The sequence below is a fragment of the Periophthalmus magnuspinnatus genome, chromosome 15, assembly GCF_009829125.3.
Source record: "Periophthalmus magnuspinnatus isolate fPerMag1 chromosome 15, fPerMag1.2.pri, whole genome shotgun sequence".
Taxonomy (NCBI): Eukaryota; Metazoa; Chordata; class Actinopteri; order Gobiiformes; family Gobiidae; genus Periophthalmus; species Periophthalmus magnuspinnatus.
This window is the reverse complement of record NC_047140.1, coordinates 19,656,252-19,674,055: the sequence shown is the minus strand read 5'-3', so window position 1 is coordinate 19,674,055 and position 17,804 is coordinate 19,656,252. Positions and strand designations below refer to the sequence as shown.

The window sequence follows — 17,804 nt, the reverse complement described above, 5'->3', positions numbered from 1 at the left end:
TTATTTATTTGTGTTTTGTTTAATACTCTTGATCATAGAGTTCAGTGTACAATGACCTTCATGGCCATAGAAAGTCTTCCTCCAAGAAAGATTTATTGGTCAGTGTTTTTCTGTTGCAGGAATATGTTTTAAAATTAATATTGTGCTTTGCTGTGTTGATTAACCTTTACCTAATAGTAATGTTTATACGGTGTGTTGGATTGGTTGGATTGATGGATCTACTTGTATTCTTTAACAGCTGTTGTATTATTTGCTTCAATTGACTGATACTGTAAAGAGTCAGTTTTGGCCCCAAGATAAATTTTGTTTGAATGGTTGTGACTCTCACTGCAGTGTGAAATTGATCGAATCATTTTGACTGATTTTGTAGTTTACTTTTTTGGTTCATAATGATTTTGTTGCGAATTTGCATAACTACAGCATTCATTGACCCGTTTAACAAAATAGGTTTATAATGATTAACTGCTTGCTTTTGCTGCTTGAATCTCTGGACTAATAGTTAACTGTTTTTTTTGTGTGTGGTTTTTTTTTTTTGTTGTTGCTTTTTTTAAGCGTTTTGTAGAAGTGTGTGTTGCCGATAATGACTTGTCATAAAGGTTTTGTAGTACAAAAACAACATAACTCCATTAATCAGTACCAGTTTAAATTTGTATCATGTGATCAACTGATTTTCCCTGTAGTTTGGATTTTTTTGTGAATACGTAACAGATATACATTGATTGACTTGATATTAGGGATGTCACGATATCAATTTTTTTTGTTAGAGATTTTACGATTATTCACGATTAATGAAAAACATTCAGATTTTTTAAATTTATACTACAGGCCTATGGGCTTTATTTTTCATAATAAAACATGTATATTTTTATATCACAGTAAGTTCAATAATAGTCTTTTTAGTCTTTTACAATTAAATGATAATAATAATTATATTAGGCTATTTCTCCTGCGTGCACGCCATACACGTGCACTAAGGATATGGACTGTTTTTCCAGCTGGTCAGGTTAGCTGTGAGTGACACACTGGGCTCCACGCACATGCACACACGCACACGTGCACACACAAAACACTGTGAATACTCGCATTGTGCTCGCCGATGCACCTTGTGAGACATACATGCGATATGCCACAAGTTTTAAAATTCCTACAATTAACCTACAGTGGCTAGAAATATTTGTGGTAACTGAAAAATCGGTTAATCTTGACATCCCTACTTGATATAAGCATGGTTTGCCATTAGTTTTCAATACACTATGCTTGGTTTGGCCCCAGCTCTGCAGTGTGGATGCCTTTGAAGAGATTTAAATCAGTCTAGTATTTGAGGTGGTTTGATGTTTTACTTCCAGACGGGATTGTACCACGATCAAAGGAACTACACCAGTCTAACGAAGACCAAACCTGTCTCCTCCACCTCGTCCTATCAGCCGCGGGTCTGTGCTTCTTTACCTGCTTAAGTACTAGTGCTTTTATCTGCAGACATGGGGCATGGAGAGACTTCAGAGCAGGGGATTTAGCTTTCACATTGTTTTATTAGATATTTCATTTGATTTGTGGTCAATATAAAGTCATAAGAGTTCCTTTTGGTTTCTTACAATAGTAGTATTATTTTGTAGAATTACTTTGTGTATGAATTGTGATATCCAAATAAACTTGCCTTGCCTTCCCCAGTAGCTATATATTGAAAATCTAGTTACAATTGAAGGTATAGTTAATACAGTCTCATTTTACCTGCAGATGTACTAGAGCTTTTATCTGCAGACATGGCTCATAGGGTTATTTCAGTGGTTTGTGGTGAACAGGGCCAGAAGAGTAGGAGAAACCAACTTAATCAATGTTTTGGTTTAGTGATTTACTAATTTTATAGTTTACTTGAAGTATAGTGCTTTTGTCTGCAGATAAGGCTAAGGGTTATTTCAGAACAGGGAGTTAAGCTTTCACTTTGTTTTATTAGATATTCAATATAGAGTCACATTTAGTTTCTTGTACTATTAGTAGCTATATATTGTTATATACATTTAGGTGAAAGTGAACATTTAGTTACTTCATGTGTCAAAGATAATAGTAACTATGGCATGGTAATATACTATATTCCAAGTGCCTATAAAAAACTAAACTATACTATAAAGTTATATCCCATTTTACCTGCAATAATACTAATGCTTTTATCTGCAGAGCATAGCTTAGGCTTTAATTTTCATATGGTTTTATTGGCTGTTTAGTTAGATTTAATTTAGATCAATATGAGGTCTAAAAAAGCTGGTATTTCATTTTAGCAGTTTGTAGAAAAAATTTCCTTGATCCTATTATTTAAACTACCTTTTGAGAGGGATATATTCCAGCGTAAAAAAAAAAAATTTAGCTCTATGTATAATATTTTGGCCGGTTATCATTTTAGTTTGAATGAGCCAAAATTTCATAGTGGGTCCACAACTTATTGCAATAATGCAAGGGAGGCAAGTAAATATTGAAATTGTAATATACTTTGTGCAGTGTATAGATCTGTTATGGCAGTTAAATAATGTAGCTACTGTTAAGTACATTTGAAAATCAATATAACATCTCTCCTTGACAAAACCATTGTCAGCCACTTTTCCTTTTGGCCTTAAACGCTTCACTGTCAGCAGATTTGAAGTCCTTTTTTCCCCTGACCACAGCTGTTCTAGTCACAGTCACCTCACGTCTCTGTCTTGTCCTCTTAGCTTCTACAATGACATTTTGTTGCTAATTTCCTTCTTTTCAACAGGCTACTACCACCACCATCACCCCTATCTCCTCTGCTGCCTCCACTGCTGGCACTTCACTGTCCCGTAGCCAGAGCATGGTCAGTCTGAAGCACTCTGTTGTTCAGTATGCATTAAACTTAAGTATTTAAATCCCCCCTTACAGTGGCTGACCTACCCCCCCACATTCATCTGATAGCAGGGCCAAAGTGGTCAGGAGTGGTTATATTTAGGCACAGGACACTCAAGGGGCTTAAGATTCACACTTGAGTTGAATAAGGCCAGACTTAGTGTTAAGCTAGCCTTTGTTTATTCTGATTTACATACAAATTGACTCTCTTATATTGCTGTATTGTTAATTAGTTTACATAGTTTGTAGAAATATTTTTGGGGTTAATCATTTTTTACTCTAAAAAATAAAAGTGACACTGATAAGCTTTAGCCATTTGAAATCAATAAAAAATCCCAAATATTATTATTGGGGATGTAACGATATCCAGTATCACGGTATATTATTTAATTATAAACCTCACAGTACGATATTTATTGTGATATTGTTATCCTTTGCCTACCCGATAAATAAGACTGCTGTAAAATTTATATTCTTAAAATTTAACATCAGAAAACATCTGTGAATCACTGGCTGCGTGTTCTGCAGTGAACCTTGTGCTGTTTTAGCACAGTCCTGTTGCTCTGAAATCTGCTGCCTGGACTGGGCATAACTTTTGACAAATTTGTGGAACTTTTCTGAATGTTATTTTGCAAAGTGAGTTCTCATGGTGTTTGTGTTTCCTGAGGATACATGTGCTGTGTCTCAGCAGAGATAACGCTACTACTGCTGCTATTGCTACTACCGCTTGTTGTTCATCTGTCTCCTTTTCTCCTTTAGCTCTTGTGGTGTAGCAAAACCAAAATTCATCTGGGACTTAAGAGCAGCAGGGGCATTCAGGGTCTCTGCTCAGCCTTTTTCCAACTTCCAACTTGTTGTTGTTGATGCGAATGTGGAAAGCACACTGCGTACGATCTTATTGGCTCAAACTGCGGATCTGATGGGTCATGTGGCGCAAAAGATCAAGTTGTATGTAGAAGTCCTCGTTTTTTCCGCAGACACAAACTCAAAACTATTATTTTGCGCACAAATACATGCTGTTTAATACCGAAAAGAGACCACACCGATATCGAGGTAATTTTGTTACAGCGACATATTTCAATATCACCAATACGTTACATCCCTAATAATAGTTTACGTTAACCGTTACATTAGTTGCATTTTAACTTTTTAAGTGGAGTAGTTTTTACCAGCAACTACATAGGACCATCTTCTAATGTAATGGTGCTCCCAAGTTTGGATAATTGTATGTTGTATGGAAAGGCATTTTATATAAAATATTCATAATTATCTCTCTAATACCACATAGAAGAATGATTAGATGCAGACCCAGAAGGCCAAAGGAAAAGAACATAGTCTTCAATACTGCCAGTACATGAAAGCAGATGACGGTATAACATTGTAGCTAGCTTAGATGTGGCTACATGCTAATAATTTCAACATGACGTGATCAATATTTGTGATACTTCACTAGTTACAAAATATAAATGACCTCCTTGATGTTAGAAATCATGTTTTTATCTGAATCCTGGGCCTGCTTAGTTACAGTTATGATTCATTCCCCCTTGTGTTTTGCTGAGTCTCCCACGTTCTGCCCCTCAGGCTTCTCTTTATGACGACAACGCTGGTCTGTACGGCTCAGGCTACAGTTCACGAGCTGTAAGTCTATCTCCAACAGTCACTGTTTAGCAGGGCTGCATGATATGAGGAAAATGTAAAACTTTATTCATACTGATACTGACCTTTTTTTTCAACAAGATATAGATAATAGGTAGTATTTTAATTTTTCTGAAAGTCCTGTACATTTGGGCTGTAGTCAACTGAATAATTTTTTGGTTGATTAAATAAATACATGCCCTGTATACTCTTGTCCTGCTGTTGTCCCTTTAAATTCTTAAGAATCTCAATAAAATAATTGTTCAACTACAAAAGATTTTGGTCTAAGAAGCCACTGACTAAAGGCTCCATTGTAAATAGTCAAGCTTATTGGGACTTCAAAATTGCAGGCTCTGTATTTTAAAATTAACATATGTTAGAAAGTAGTTAACATGATTGTTCCTATTTTATTTGTGTATCATCTGTATTGCATCAGCTGATTTTGCGATGAAGATAACTGAGATGTATTGCATGCTCTAGTCCATTCCATAGGATCTTTTTAGCGAGCCGCAGTTGCTCTGGACATTCATTCACTCCTGTCCTATTCCACCACAGCCCTCTGAGTACAGCTGGTACTCCTCTGGGGCCAGTTCCACTCGCAGCAGTCCTGTGGTGAGCCCGACCACTGCCCAAACCGCATGACGTTAGCTAACACCTCATAGCATCCACACGCCTAACACAGACTGAACAAGCATGAGGCCTTTTACTAATAACGGATAAAAATAGGAAAACCAAGGTTACTTTAGGAAACATAGCTGTGAACTGTAATAGTTTTTGCAGTGGTTTCTGTGATAATGATTGTAACAGAAATGATGGAAAGTACTTAAGAATCTGGATGATTTGTCTGTATAGTGCAGATTGAGTAGTGTGTTTTCAGTTTTTAAGCTTATATAGACAGATGCAAAGGTGTTAACATTAGCATGTGTAGCCTTCATGATGTTTCTTCAAAAAATATTTTATATTGGATTTAACTTGAGGAATTGCTTGAAGTTTCAGTGGCATGAAAGTTGGATAGCATGAATGGAAAAAATATTGAAAAATGTTAAGCTTTTGGTTATATACAAATGGTAAAATCTCCCATTCATTTTTCTCATAGATAAAAAAAAAGGGCTAATCGGCTACATGGTAACTAATGACCTATCATGGACTATAATTTTATTTACAATCTGTTTCCAAAACTTAATGAACCACTATTATTATAAAAATAATTTACAGAATCTTGCATTTTTTAAAAGATGCTTTTTGGACTTAAAACACTCACATTATGGATATGTTAGCACATAGCTGCCTAGCCTCTGCGATGCCTTTGAACTCTTTTGAAAAATCTATGGGAAAAATGAATGGAAAATTTACTTCCAGAACCAAAGCGGACATCGAAGCGTGTGGGACTGTTGTGCTCCATACTCTGCAGCATTAGTTACTTTTAATAATTTGTTACTTTTGAAATCTTGCCTACAGGAAGTACAGTTTAGTTTATTGTCATACATACATTTATCCTCTTGACATTATAGCCTTGTTTTACTACATCCAGCATTCACTGAGGAAATAACATGAACTTTTATTGTGCATCCATATCAACTGTGTACTTTCTGTGGGGTCGGCTTCATTCATTAAATAGCCACATTGACATTTTTTCAAGGTCGTCATAAGATTGTGCAATGGAAGCCCTCAGTTTATGTTAAGTCTATCCTCCACGCATTAGACAAAGAGCTAATTTATAGGCATTGCATGTGTCGTCATTTGATATAAGTGCTTTGTGAATGGACTCATTGAGAGTGCGCCTGGTTAGATGTCTTCGGTGGTTATTCAAACTAAGGGTGTGTGGGTGTGTGTGTGTGTGTGTGTGTGTGTGTGTGTGTGTGTGTGTGTGTGTGTGTGTGTGTGTGTGTGTGGCGTTGGCATGCAGTCATCCTACATAACTGCCATTCTCATCTGCTTTGTGCGTTTGGTGTTTTTGTGTGTGGTTTTTCTCAGTCCTCTGACGATGACACCATGAGCAGCGTGTCCCAGGAACGCTGCAGCCGCGGACGCAGGGACAGTGTGGTGAGAGCAGGGGGGAAATATTTAAAGGATATTTAAAGAATATTTAATACTACGTTTTTACAGTGTTTAAAAGGCTAAGTCATGCCCTTGCTTTTCACCAATACTCCAATAATTAAAGACTGCTACAATTATGTCACAATTACTGGTAATGTCATCTGAATTGGCACTAATTACTAGTTTACATTGGAATATCTTAATAGCCACTTACTATATTTACCTTAGGATTTGAATGAGCTATTTTAACAAAAGATGACAGAGAACAAATGTCAGCAGCAGTAAATCTGGTTCAATTCAAGTTACTTATTTGAACCCTTATAGCATGTATCCATGTACAATACAACTATATTAATTAGAAATCAGTGGTTAACAAAAGGCTCCCAACTTCACAATTAGTGCACACAAACTAATGTTCAGCCAATTGTAAGAAACGTCTATTTTTTTCTTAAATTTAACATGACATACTATATTTTAATGGTATATATACATCATAACCCTCTTTTTTTCTTCAGGGCTGTAGCCTCATACTATTACATCACAAAATGCCATTTGAATTATGTCACTTTCCCCTGTTCACATAGAAACATAAAGACAAAGTCATTTCACTGTGACATGAATGATCTCCATTGTACCTATTGGAAACTATATTATGTGTCTATATTACTGGGTCGTGAAAAACCAACTCCTCCAAACTCATTATCTCTTTTGTATCTTTTGTTATGCTTAAAATATATGTCACACCGGCTGCAGCTACTAGCATACAAACTCAAATGAACTAGTTCCCATTAATGAAACAGCCTGGCTCTCAGAATGGAAAATGCCAACTCATTTTTCCAAAGCAAAGCCAATTAACAAAAGAGTGCAAACCACTCCCAGGTGACAGTAAGTTTAGAACTGCATCAGCTAAAAGCCTCTTTTTATTATTATTATTTTTTTTTATGTAGCACATTCCTTCCTTAAGTGTCATTTTTGGACACTTTACAAGAGAGATACAACAAGGAGACTTGTCATTTAATTGGCCAAAATTCATGTTTAAAGGTTAGACTTTCGGCTTAATATCAACCACTGCTCTAAATTGAATCCCGTCATACTGTGTCTTCCACTGTTAAAATTAACGTACCTTATTTTCATTCTGTGAAATTAGAAACCTGGTATTAAAATCTCGCAAATTCCTAGCTCTCACAAACCATTACATTAAAAATACACAAAAATCATCATAATCTGAATACTTACTATAGAAAATATTCAGTTGCTGTATCTTAGAGTAAAATGATCACAAAGCAAGAAGTGCTTTAAAATGTTCTCATGCTGTCCGACAGTGTTGTGTTAAAGCGGGTGTGACTTAGCCTTTCTTTAGCCTTTACACTCCAGTCTGTGTGAGTTCATTACCTACACCTTATTGTTCTCTTGACAGCCCGTTTCAATACCTCAAGTACCATTTCAAATCCACACAATATGGTCCTATTCTCTCTATGACACTCCTCTTTCTACCTCCTCTCTCTCGCTCTCCCTCTCTCTGTCTACATGTTTTTCTCACTGGTTGCCAGTCGTCTGATTTTTCGGACATTAGTGAATCTGCTGCAGACTATTTCAGCCGCTCCAATCGCAGGGGCAGCATTGTGTCCGATGTCGACGATTTGGCTGATCTGGATTCTGTAAGTTGGTGGTAAAGCTACAAGAAATGGGTTTGCGATTTGAAAACAAGGAAAACATTTTGGTAACACTTTATCTCAGGGTATACATTTTAACATCAAACTAGATTTGCATACTTGTAATTGTTCAGTTTTACTATTTATCTGGCTCTTATAAATGTGTTGTTTAGATATTTTCCTATTTAAAAAACTCCTTAATACTTTGTATTTGTATGATGGTTTTGTTGGGGGCTGGTAGTTTTTATTTTTTTATAAAAGATCTTTCACGTACATTAAAATCAAATTAATTTAGACATTTGTGTGCCCTAAAAGAGTTACCGAAATGTTGTGCTGATAATTGAGAGATGCATGAAGGGGAAAAAAAGTCCACTGGGTGTGTTTTACATTTGTAATATTAGGATTCACAGACAATTTATTGCATTGGAGTTGAATGGCATGGTCATAAAACTCGTCTAACAAATAAAATATGTTGTGGCTAACCAAACAAGATTGGGTTTTCATTCGGTTTTGATGTGTTATCCTGTCAAAAAATCTGTGAATATGCAGCACTTATCCACAACGTGTATGTTTTGACTAACTTTTTAACTTGCAGGAAATCGCAATGAACTGGTAAAGAGCATGACAAGAGAAAATGCATGTTATTAAAAATAGAAAAAGTAAGTTATTTTGTCTGTTTTGCAGCTGGATGAAAAATGTGACAAGCAGTATTCAGATTACAGCCGGGTAAGTTCAGTAAGTACTTAGCAAAGTCACCCATTAAATATACTGTACATTTCAGCAGCCAGTGCATTATTATTTTAAATTTTAACCCTACAAACCCAAGTGATGATACTATTTAAGGACAGCAACAATTCATTGGAATAATTGGCTTTTTTTTTTCTTTTTTTTACTATTTTAATAATCATTAGTCAAGTTATTAGTCATTTGGACAAAACAGACTTTAAAACACAAGCCAAGAAGTTTTGTTACAAGGACAGGGACATAATCAAAGGGGCCACATTTCATTTGATTTTTTATTTTTATTTTGTTAAAGTTTAATATGCTAGAAACTATCTAATAACCTTCAATTGGCATATTTTACCTTTATCTGTCAAAGAAAATCTAAGTAGAATAGAAATAATTGCTTGAAAAGTCAACTTATTGAAAAAATATATAAACAAATCATTATTGCAGTCCTATACTTGGAAAAAATCTAATTGAAATGACCATACTTGTTTAATTAATTTAGATTTCAACCTACTTTCCCTTCTCTTTGTGGTTAAAGACACATGACCCACTCGCAGTCGTCACGTGATGGCTTTAAATTACTCTTTGGAGTTGGGTTGCTCTGTTCTGTTGATGTGTTTGTATTGTTGTATTTTATTGCTCTTCTATCGCTCTCTCCCTGCAGCCCTCATCCCGCTGTGCCACCCCCGGGCTCTCAGCTGCCACCCTCGCCTCTTTGGGGGGCACCTCGTCCAGACGGGGCAGCACAGACACAGGCAGCATCTATGATCCTGACACCAGTTTGAGTGAAATGAGGGTGAGTTTGAATGCTCAAGTCTGTACATCATGTATTATGTATTTACCAGCTTAACAACAGACTCGTTTACCCAATTAGCTTCTTGTTTTTTGAGTCAAGTTGTTGTATCTTGTAAATGTTGCTGAACAAAATGTTGTCATAACATTTAAAATTACAGTTGACTGCCTCGAATAATTAAATATGCCAACTTAGCTTTAAGACCTTTATCAACAGATGTTGTCAATGTGATTTTCTAGTTTGTATAGCGAGATAAAATAGCATAGTATGTATAGTGTATTTGAATGGCACATAGCTGTATTTTCTATATTGGGAAAGTTAGCCAATTTAAAGGCTTGTAAAATATGTCTTAGCTGTCTTGTACAAATGTTTAACAAAACCAGAAAATGGGAACATATTTTAAACTATGAATGTGTTTTAGCAATGCCAGATGTATAACTGCTTCATGTAGATGTCCACCATATGGAGGGCATAGACATTACCTAAGTCATTAAGCTTGTTTTGTACTTAAATTTGACTGAGCCCCTTGATACCATATCTCATTTTCAGACACAAGACAGGCCAAAATATTATCCGGCTTGACAACAATTCAGCAGTTTTAAACAAATTGTGAAAAAAGCCATTGACCTTAAGAGCATTTTCAAATTCTTATAATATTTAGTTATCATATGCTAACTGTTGTGCTAAGTTTTTAGCATTAGCTACTCATAGCACCTTCCCTTAGCTCTAAACGCTAATCCAGATGTTCCATGTCTATTCCATTGATGTAAACTTCCTGCTTCCCTCCTTGCCTCTTTAAGTGTCTGCACAGTTTTCTTAATGCACGAGGAGGATTGGATGAATTGAATGTTGCCTATGTCTCCTTTAATGCCTTATACTGTATGCTATGGTCTACTGCTCTATGGTGGTCATGTCTACCAGCTGGATTATGTCTTCCTGGTTACTTGGGGGCTTGTTTTATCTCTTTCTCCCTTGATAATCTCCTTGACTCCCTCCATCCGTTTCCTCCCATCTCCCCATCTGCTCTACAGGATATCTTTGAACTAAAGGACCAGATTCAGGATGTAGAAGGCCGCTACATGCAGGGCCTAAAAGAGCTGAAGGTAGAGGGGCCTGAGCTCGCAGCATGCCTCCTAACTCCTGTGTCCTAGCACCTATGTCCTATCACCTTGTCGTCCCTCCTGGGGGCAGTGTGGCGCCACTAACCCCACTCCTGTTCCCCTCCATAGTCTTCTTTGGTGCTCCCAGCCTGAAATGCTAAAATGACTCCTTTGCATGACCCTATCTTCACTTGTTGTTTGAGGAAATTCACTGGTTGTGGCGTGTTGAAAAGACACTTTTTGTATTGGGTTATCTAAATGTACATGCTTGCAAACAAATTTGCTGAGTAAGATTAGAGGTTTGTTCATAATTTATATCATAGAGTTTATAGGTAGATTTTTAAAAAAACGCACTAACCTTTTCTTCAATGGTGATATTGCTCGTTTTTTTAAACTAGCCTATAATAAATTAACACTCAATAACATCAAGATATTTTGAAAGACTTTTTGGGAAAAAAAAAATCTTGCACTGCATAAGTTTTCTGTTTTCTGTTGGAGGGTGTGCTGTCTGCTTGTCTTTATGGAGTAGTCATTGCTGTGAGCAGAATATTCCACAGTATGGCATTAACTCTCCATGGAAACAAGCAGGTCAAGCCACCAGGTCAACAGCATTGGGATTTGTTGTATGTAATTTACTGTATTTTAGTTTGATTAAATATTAAAATGACATCCTCTGTGTATAGATCCACTTTGATACAGGTACACAGGGTGATGGCACACTTTAAATTGCACTTTTACTTTTTTGTCACTACTTTTGCACCAGTAGTATACTAACAAACTTCACCTCTAGTCCCACTTTCTCCTCATATAATTTCTAGTAACACTTTTTATCCAGATCCAGAAATTTTGGGATTCAATGCAATCTTAGTTTATCCATTTCATTGAATCACAAAGTCTTAGATCAGATTTTTTTTTTCCTCCAAGTGAGAAAATAAAATAAAAATATTTTTCCTTTTTTTTTTTTTTTTTTTTTGACTAGATAAGCACTTTGTTTGATGTTTTAGCACAGAGCCCAGTCCTGATGCATGTACAATGGCTGGGTTGTGTTAAAATTCCCTTATTTCTTACTAATAATCATAATTTGTATAAACCAGGAGTCATTGACAGAAGTTGAGGAGAAGTATAAGAAAGCCATGGTGTCCAACGCCCAGCTGGACAACAACAAAGCAAACCTCATCTACCAAACAGATACACTCAAAGACGTCATTGAGGAAATGGAGGAGCAGATGGCCGAGATGAAGAGAGAGCTGGAGGACAAGTCAAAGGTGACCAGTTTAACACCAGTGACTGTACAACTGGATTTATGTCAATAATGTGACTGTTGTAATGATTTGGTCTGATTTCTCATTAGTGGCTTGTTTATACTTGTATTCTTGAATTCAATAGTAAAATATGTTGTTACACAAATAGAGTTGTCAAAAAATGTATACCCAGATTAAAAAAAAATACTTAAACTAGCGTGGAAACTATACACCCATTTGAACAACTACTGATACTGACAAATCTCGTTACAGGGCAGAATGAGACCTCTCCTGAATAGTTTTAGTATGGGCTTGATTTATAGCAGAACTAGTATTAAAAAAAACAAATAGTAATATTAAAGAAAAATTATATTGTATTGAAATTACATAACATATATTATGTATTAGGGAAAATAGAAAAATCTATTAAAATTACATATTTTGCGCAAAGAAATACATTTTGTATGGAATTTTTTAAAAATATAAAGTTTTATTATTCTATATTACAATGAAAACTGCATGGGTACAGAAAAATAGTAATTTGGGTACCAGTAACGTTTAAGCTGGCTGGTTCTTTAAAAAATGTAATGATACTAAGCCAGAATTCCCAGGAAACATGGCAATAATGAGCAGCTTTCCATTGGTAATTTTTAACTATATAAATGAATTCAAATATTAAATATTGACCCCACAAACATCTGCTGATTGACCATTAGTTGGTGTTATTATCTTCCATTAAAAAAAATGTTGAGCTCTAATGGTTGCTCTGTATCTTTTTTCTCTACAGGAATTAGAAAGACAGAAGCACCAGTGTACAGTTCTGCAGCATAAACAGGAAGAGCTGAAAGAGGGGCTGCGCCAGAGGGATGAGCTTATAGAGGTGAATCAATACAAAAAAAAAAAAAGGTTTGATCCTTCCAGGCTACCAGAAGAGGCTGTTTTTGTTAGGAAAGACGGACATTAGTCTTTTTCTATAAAATTTCTCTTTTCATTCATTTAAGTCCATGTCAGCGCTCTGGTTCACACAACTGCTGGGCCTCATGCCACTTCCAGCTGAACTTTGTCAAGGTTCAACTGAAAAGTCAACCCCACATGGACTACAGATGTCCCAGTAGTCCCAAACAGGAAGAACCATAGCTTCCATTGGCAACAAAGTACTTGCCTGGTGAGCCCGAATCAAGCATTGTCAGGGATCCTGCTCACAGCAAATAATTTCTCCCACAAGTTTGATGGTGAACAAGATGAGATCAAGGTCCCAGACATCTTTGAAGAACAGGAAAGTGTGTAGTTTTAAGTCAAGGAGTGCTCAGAGGAAACGCACCCAGACACGAGGCGAAACATGCAAACTCCGCACAGAAAGGCTCGGGCGGGTCAGTAGTCAAACATGGAACCTTCTTGCTGTGAGGCGAGAGTGCTAACCACCACTTGGCTGGTCGGGCTACTAAAGTTGTTGAGATAAATAAATAGAGGGTCCGTAATAAATCCACTGCGATAAATCTTCGTTTTCAAGAACTTCTTGGACAAGATGAGCAGCACCACAGAGTTTGTGCTTTGTACAAACAGGCAGTCAAACAGTCTACCCATGTATTGACAAAGATTATTACATAAATCAGCATTAGTTTTAATACAAGTTTAATTCATTTTCAGTGTTTCCTATTCTAAATCAAATGTTTGCATGGGAAAATTCCTGCTCTGTCTCTTTCTCTCTCTTTCGCTCTCTTGCTCTCTGTGTTCATTACTGTTCTTTCTCACTCATTCTGTCCATCCTCTCTTCTGTCACTCGCTCACTGCAGGAGAACCAGCAAATGCGGACTAAGTTAGACACCCTGACCCGTGAGGTGTTTGACCTCCAGGAAACGATAAACTGGAAGGACAAAAAGATCGGGGTAGGAGGTCCCTCGTGGAGCTCAGGCAGACTCTAAGAGGCAAAAGCTGAACCCGAAACCAGTGTGCAGGATCCTCTCTATTAAGAGTGCCTAATAAAGAGGGATTCCTTCAAGGGTCTTTGCCTCTAAAGCTGCCTCTGCATGACAGAGACCCAACTGTAGAAAATGCGTGATTTTTAAGTTTAATTTGGAGTTTTGCATGTTGAAATAACCAGGTTTTTAATTTTGATTCATGACTAACCCAACATAGTTGAAGATGAAGCTTGTTGTGGTTATTAGCTTGTGAATTAGACAACTTGGTTTGGCTGCAGAAGTTACTTTATTTTTAGCATGACACAACACATATAGCATATTTTTGATACAGTTTTGGAGAGAAATATAATCACTTTAGTTTGTGTTTCAGGAAATAGAAAAGCAATATTTTCCTCCTCAGAAACCCCTCTTCCCATCTCTCCTCTTTTTTCCGCTGCATTCCTGTAAGCATGTCATAGAGATTGACCAAACTGTGATGTGGGTCAAATGTATAAGCTGCCACACAGCAATATTGTGAATGCTGTTTTAAAAATATGCTAAAAAATATTAGATTTAAGATTATGGATTGTTATTGTTTATAAGAAACAATCTTAGAAAAGCCACAAAAAATATATAAAATAAAAACTTTGTAAACTTCCAAATCAATGCAAGTTTTCCATTTGTCTGACAAAGCTTGGCATAATGACCCTAATCTCTGAAAAGTAACTGAAGATATTTTAATTCAATGGGGTTCATACTGCCATCTGGTGTTAACACAATGAAAAGAAACGGCATACATTTCAAAACTAAAGTAAAAAAAAAAAAAAGAAGACTTTTCCAAACAATTAAACTTCAAAGGATTTGTAAGACCTCGTAGTTGGACCTCTTACATGTGGGCCTGTCTCCTCATCCATAGTTTTGAATGGATGCTGCACTCTGCATGTGTCTGTGCATGTTCCACTGTAGTCTCCCTGATTCTGTCTCTCATGTCCTCTCCAAATGTCCTCTCCTCTTGTCTCTCTTCTCTCTCCTGTGGTGTGCGTGGCCAGGCCCTAGAGAGGCAGAAAGAATACTTTGATTGCATTAGGAATGAGAGGGATGAGTTGAGAGATGAACTGGCTGACATCAAGGGGAAGGCCAAAGCAGGAGAGGTAGGTCCCTCTGAAATGTATGAGTGCATATGTGGACAACATAATTATATCAATATATTTATTTTATTTTGAGTTGTACAGTTTGTAAACTGAGTTCATGAGATGGTTATCTTCCATTTATTTTATGAAGTTAATTCTAAACTAATACCCATGTTTTAAGAAACAAAAAGGGGCAGTTATATAACCTACACACTTTTGATTTGTAAAGCTGAATAGGCTTAGCTCAGTTTAAGTACATAAAACCTACCAAAATCATAGAAGAGCTTGTTCTGCTTGTAGAAATCTGAAACTTATGGCTCTTTAAATATGACTGCATTATGACTACTAATATGTACTTCATTCATGTTGCGTGTATATAAAGGCGCAATATGTAACTTTTCTAGTGGAAGGACTGTCACCTGTTTGTCTCCTTGGAGATGTTGTTTCTTTCCCTGGAATATCCACACTATAGCATTTAACTTGCATCTTGCATTTACCTCTAGCTTGGCCTGGTGGTCATCTGTTGTCTTCTTGGAGATGCACTGATTTAATGCAATTTTGTGGAATATTCTTGGCAAAGCAATCATATCTCCATGGAGACAAGCAGGTGACATACCTTTCACTTGAAAAATGACACACTACACCTTTTAGCACAACTATCCAAGTTAAAGTAGGTTAGATTTATTTCTAGTTCGGTTGACTTCACTTTCAATAGGAGCATGTTTATCTTCTCTGCTGACGTGTACTTTAGAGAGTAAATGTACTTAGGTCACTACTGTTATTGACTGAACCACATTTTTGAAGTACAGATCCTCTTTATCTTGTGCCGTTGATGCGGTGTTTTTTTACCTTCTGAATCGTGTCCCTCTCTCCCTCTGTCGTCTCATATGGTTCCTGTTATGCTCGGTCCTCTGTGTGTGATTACTGCTGTTTATTGGTTCAGAAACTGCTCACGGCTCTGAACTAAACGCAGTCAGCGATTCTACATTTAGCAACAGCTATGTGGAAAAAGTTATACCTCTGCTGATTTTATTAGCGTTAGTCACTCATGTATTCAGTCAGTCAGGGTAGTTTAATTTGTTTTATATTTGAATTTTACTACTGAAATGTACAACAAGTATTGTAGGTTGATGACTTTAAATCTGACTCACTAAAATTAAGAGAAAATCCATTTCCTTTAAATAAATGCCTGTATTATTGTACAAAGATGTGTTTTCCATCACACTAAGTACAGTAGGTTATCAGTTATAGAAAGAAAGTCAATATTATCACATATAACACATTTTATAAACAAAAGTGCTGCACAGAGACATGATTGATATCACTAATGGATAAGCTTGTATTTTAACTTTTTATTTTACTATAAATTAGTGTTACTCATTCTTTCTCCTCCCTTCGTCAGAAACACGGTCTGGTCATCATCCCGGACGGCACCCCAAATGGAGACGTGAACCACGAGCCTGTGTCCGGCATCACCGTGGTAACGCAGGAGGCAGCACAGGTGCTTGAATCTGCAGGAGAGGGACCCCTGGGTGAGTTTAATGTCAACTGCACAGAGCTGTTACCTGTGTCATCCCAGATTGATATGTGTACCACTTTGAAGTGAGTTCTACACATTATTAATCTGGGATGGTGCTCACTGAAAGTGATCATGACCTGTTCTGACACTTCGGCCATTCAGCTTGGTTTATATGTTTGAATGTCCCAACAGCAGAACAAACCAAAGCACAGAGTTTACTGCAGGGTCAAATGTCTGCATTGTGTAATAAAAAAGCAAAAACAAATAGAAAGAGCAACTGTATGAAAGGCTTGCTTAGTGCTATCTAAATTGATCTAAACTTTGGAACTTACAGACCTATATTTTTGTGTCTTGCTTATTGTAATTGTTTTGATTTCCTTGTGTAGACGTGAGGCTACGGAAGTTGGCGGATGAGAAGGACGAACTGTTGGCTCAAATCAGGAAACTGAAGAACCAGCTGGAGGAGGAGAAGCAAAAACACTCAAAGAGCGACGGCTACACGGACGGAGAGAGAGTGGAGAACGGCACAGACCTGCACTATATAGAGATGCAGAGTAAGACTAAGGGTTTTAATAATAAACAAGTCTTTTTAAAGGGAGCATTTTGGGTCAAGTCAACATTTATGAGGGTTTAACAATGTTCCCTAATCAGTAACTTACTCAAAGTTGTATTTTAATTGATTGATGCACGTATGAGTAATCATGTATTAGCCTGTATTCGAGGCTTGGGTGCTCAGAAATGGGTGCTTTCACCTACCCCCTATCCCGCCCACTGCTCTGTAATTACTTGTGATTATTCAAAAAAATCAGACTACGTGTCATACGCAAACGGTTTAGAAATATCCTGTAGCAGTTTTCAACAATACAAACAAGTGAATGAAAACTACTGTTTGATAGTGGCAGCCTCTTTTTAGTGGCATTTCACAGAAGCAATCTGGCATTTCAATTATGGCCACTAACAATGAACAAAATGTTAAATAACAGTCGTTATATGGTTTGTTTTTATGGACATTACGAAACTATATTTAAGCTTGTTATGATAAAAATGTATTGTAATTATGTTTTTTCACAGGAGATGCAAACCGACAGATTAGTGAATATAAATTTAAGCTATCTAAAGCAGAACAAGAAATGGGTACAATGGAGCAAAATGTAAGTAACAAAGACCCTTAAAATGCATTGATTTGGAACATGAGTTGTTTTTCTTAACATCTTGTGTCT

General features: G+C 36.6%; 1 protein-coding gene across 14 annotated transcripts in view; it reads left to right on the top strand.

Annotated features, from left to right (window-relative positions):
• The window catches only part of lrrfip2 (leucine rich repeat (in FLII) interacting protein 2), a 33,253-nt gene that overhangs the window by 13,534 nt on the left and 1,915 nt on the right, over nt 1-17,804 (top strand). The window contains exons 9-25 of one of the 14 annotated variants that reach the window (XM_055227163.1): nt 39-98; nt 1,347-1,430; nt 2,744-2,821; nt 4,432-4,488; nt 5,041-5,097; nt 6,460-6,528; nt 8,073-8,180; nt 8,859-8,909; nt 9,568-9,699; nt 10,728-10,799; nt 11,891-12,061; nt 12,825-12,917; nt 13,831-13,923; nt 14,985-15,086; nt 16,468-16,597; nt 16,971-17,138; nt 17,656-17,735. In XM_055227163.1, coding sequence (XP_055083138.1) covers nt 39-98; nt 1,347-1,430; nt 2,744-2,821; nt 4,432-4,488; nt 5,041-5,097; nt 6,460-6,528; nt 8,073-8,180; nt 8,859-8,909; nt 9,568-9,699; nt 10,728-10,799; nt 11,891-12,061; nt 12,825-12,917; nt 13,831-13,923; nt 14,985-15,086; nt 16,468-16,597; nt 16,971-17,138; nt 17,656-17,735 — 1,605 coding nt within the window. The remainder of the gene's footprint in view (nt 1-38; nt 99-1,346; nt 1,431-2,743; nt 2,822-4,431; nt 4,489-5,040; nt 5,098-6,459; nt 6,529-8,072; nt 8,181-8,858; nt 8,910-9,567; nt 9,700-10,727; nt 10,800-11,890; nt 12,062-12,824; nt 12,918-13,830; nt 13,924-14,984; nt 15,087-16,467; nt 16,598-16,970; nt 17,139-17,655; nt 17,736-17,804) is intronic. The other 13 variants (XM_033979460.2, XM_033979461.2, XM_055227164.1 and 10 more) reach the window with 13 other exon arrangements.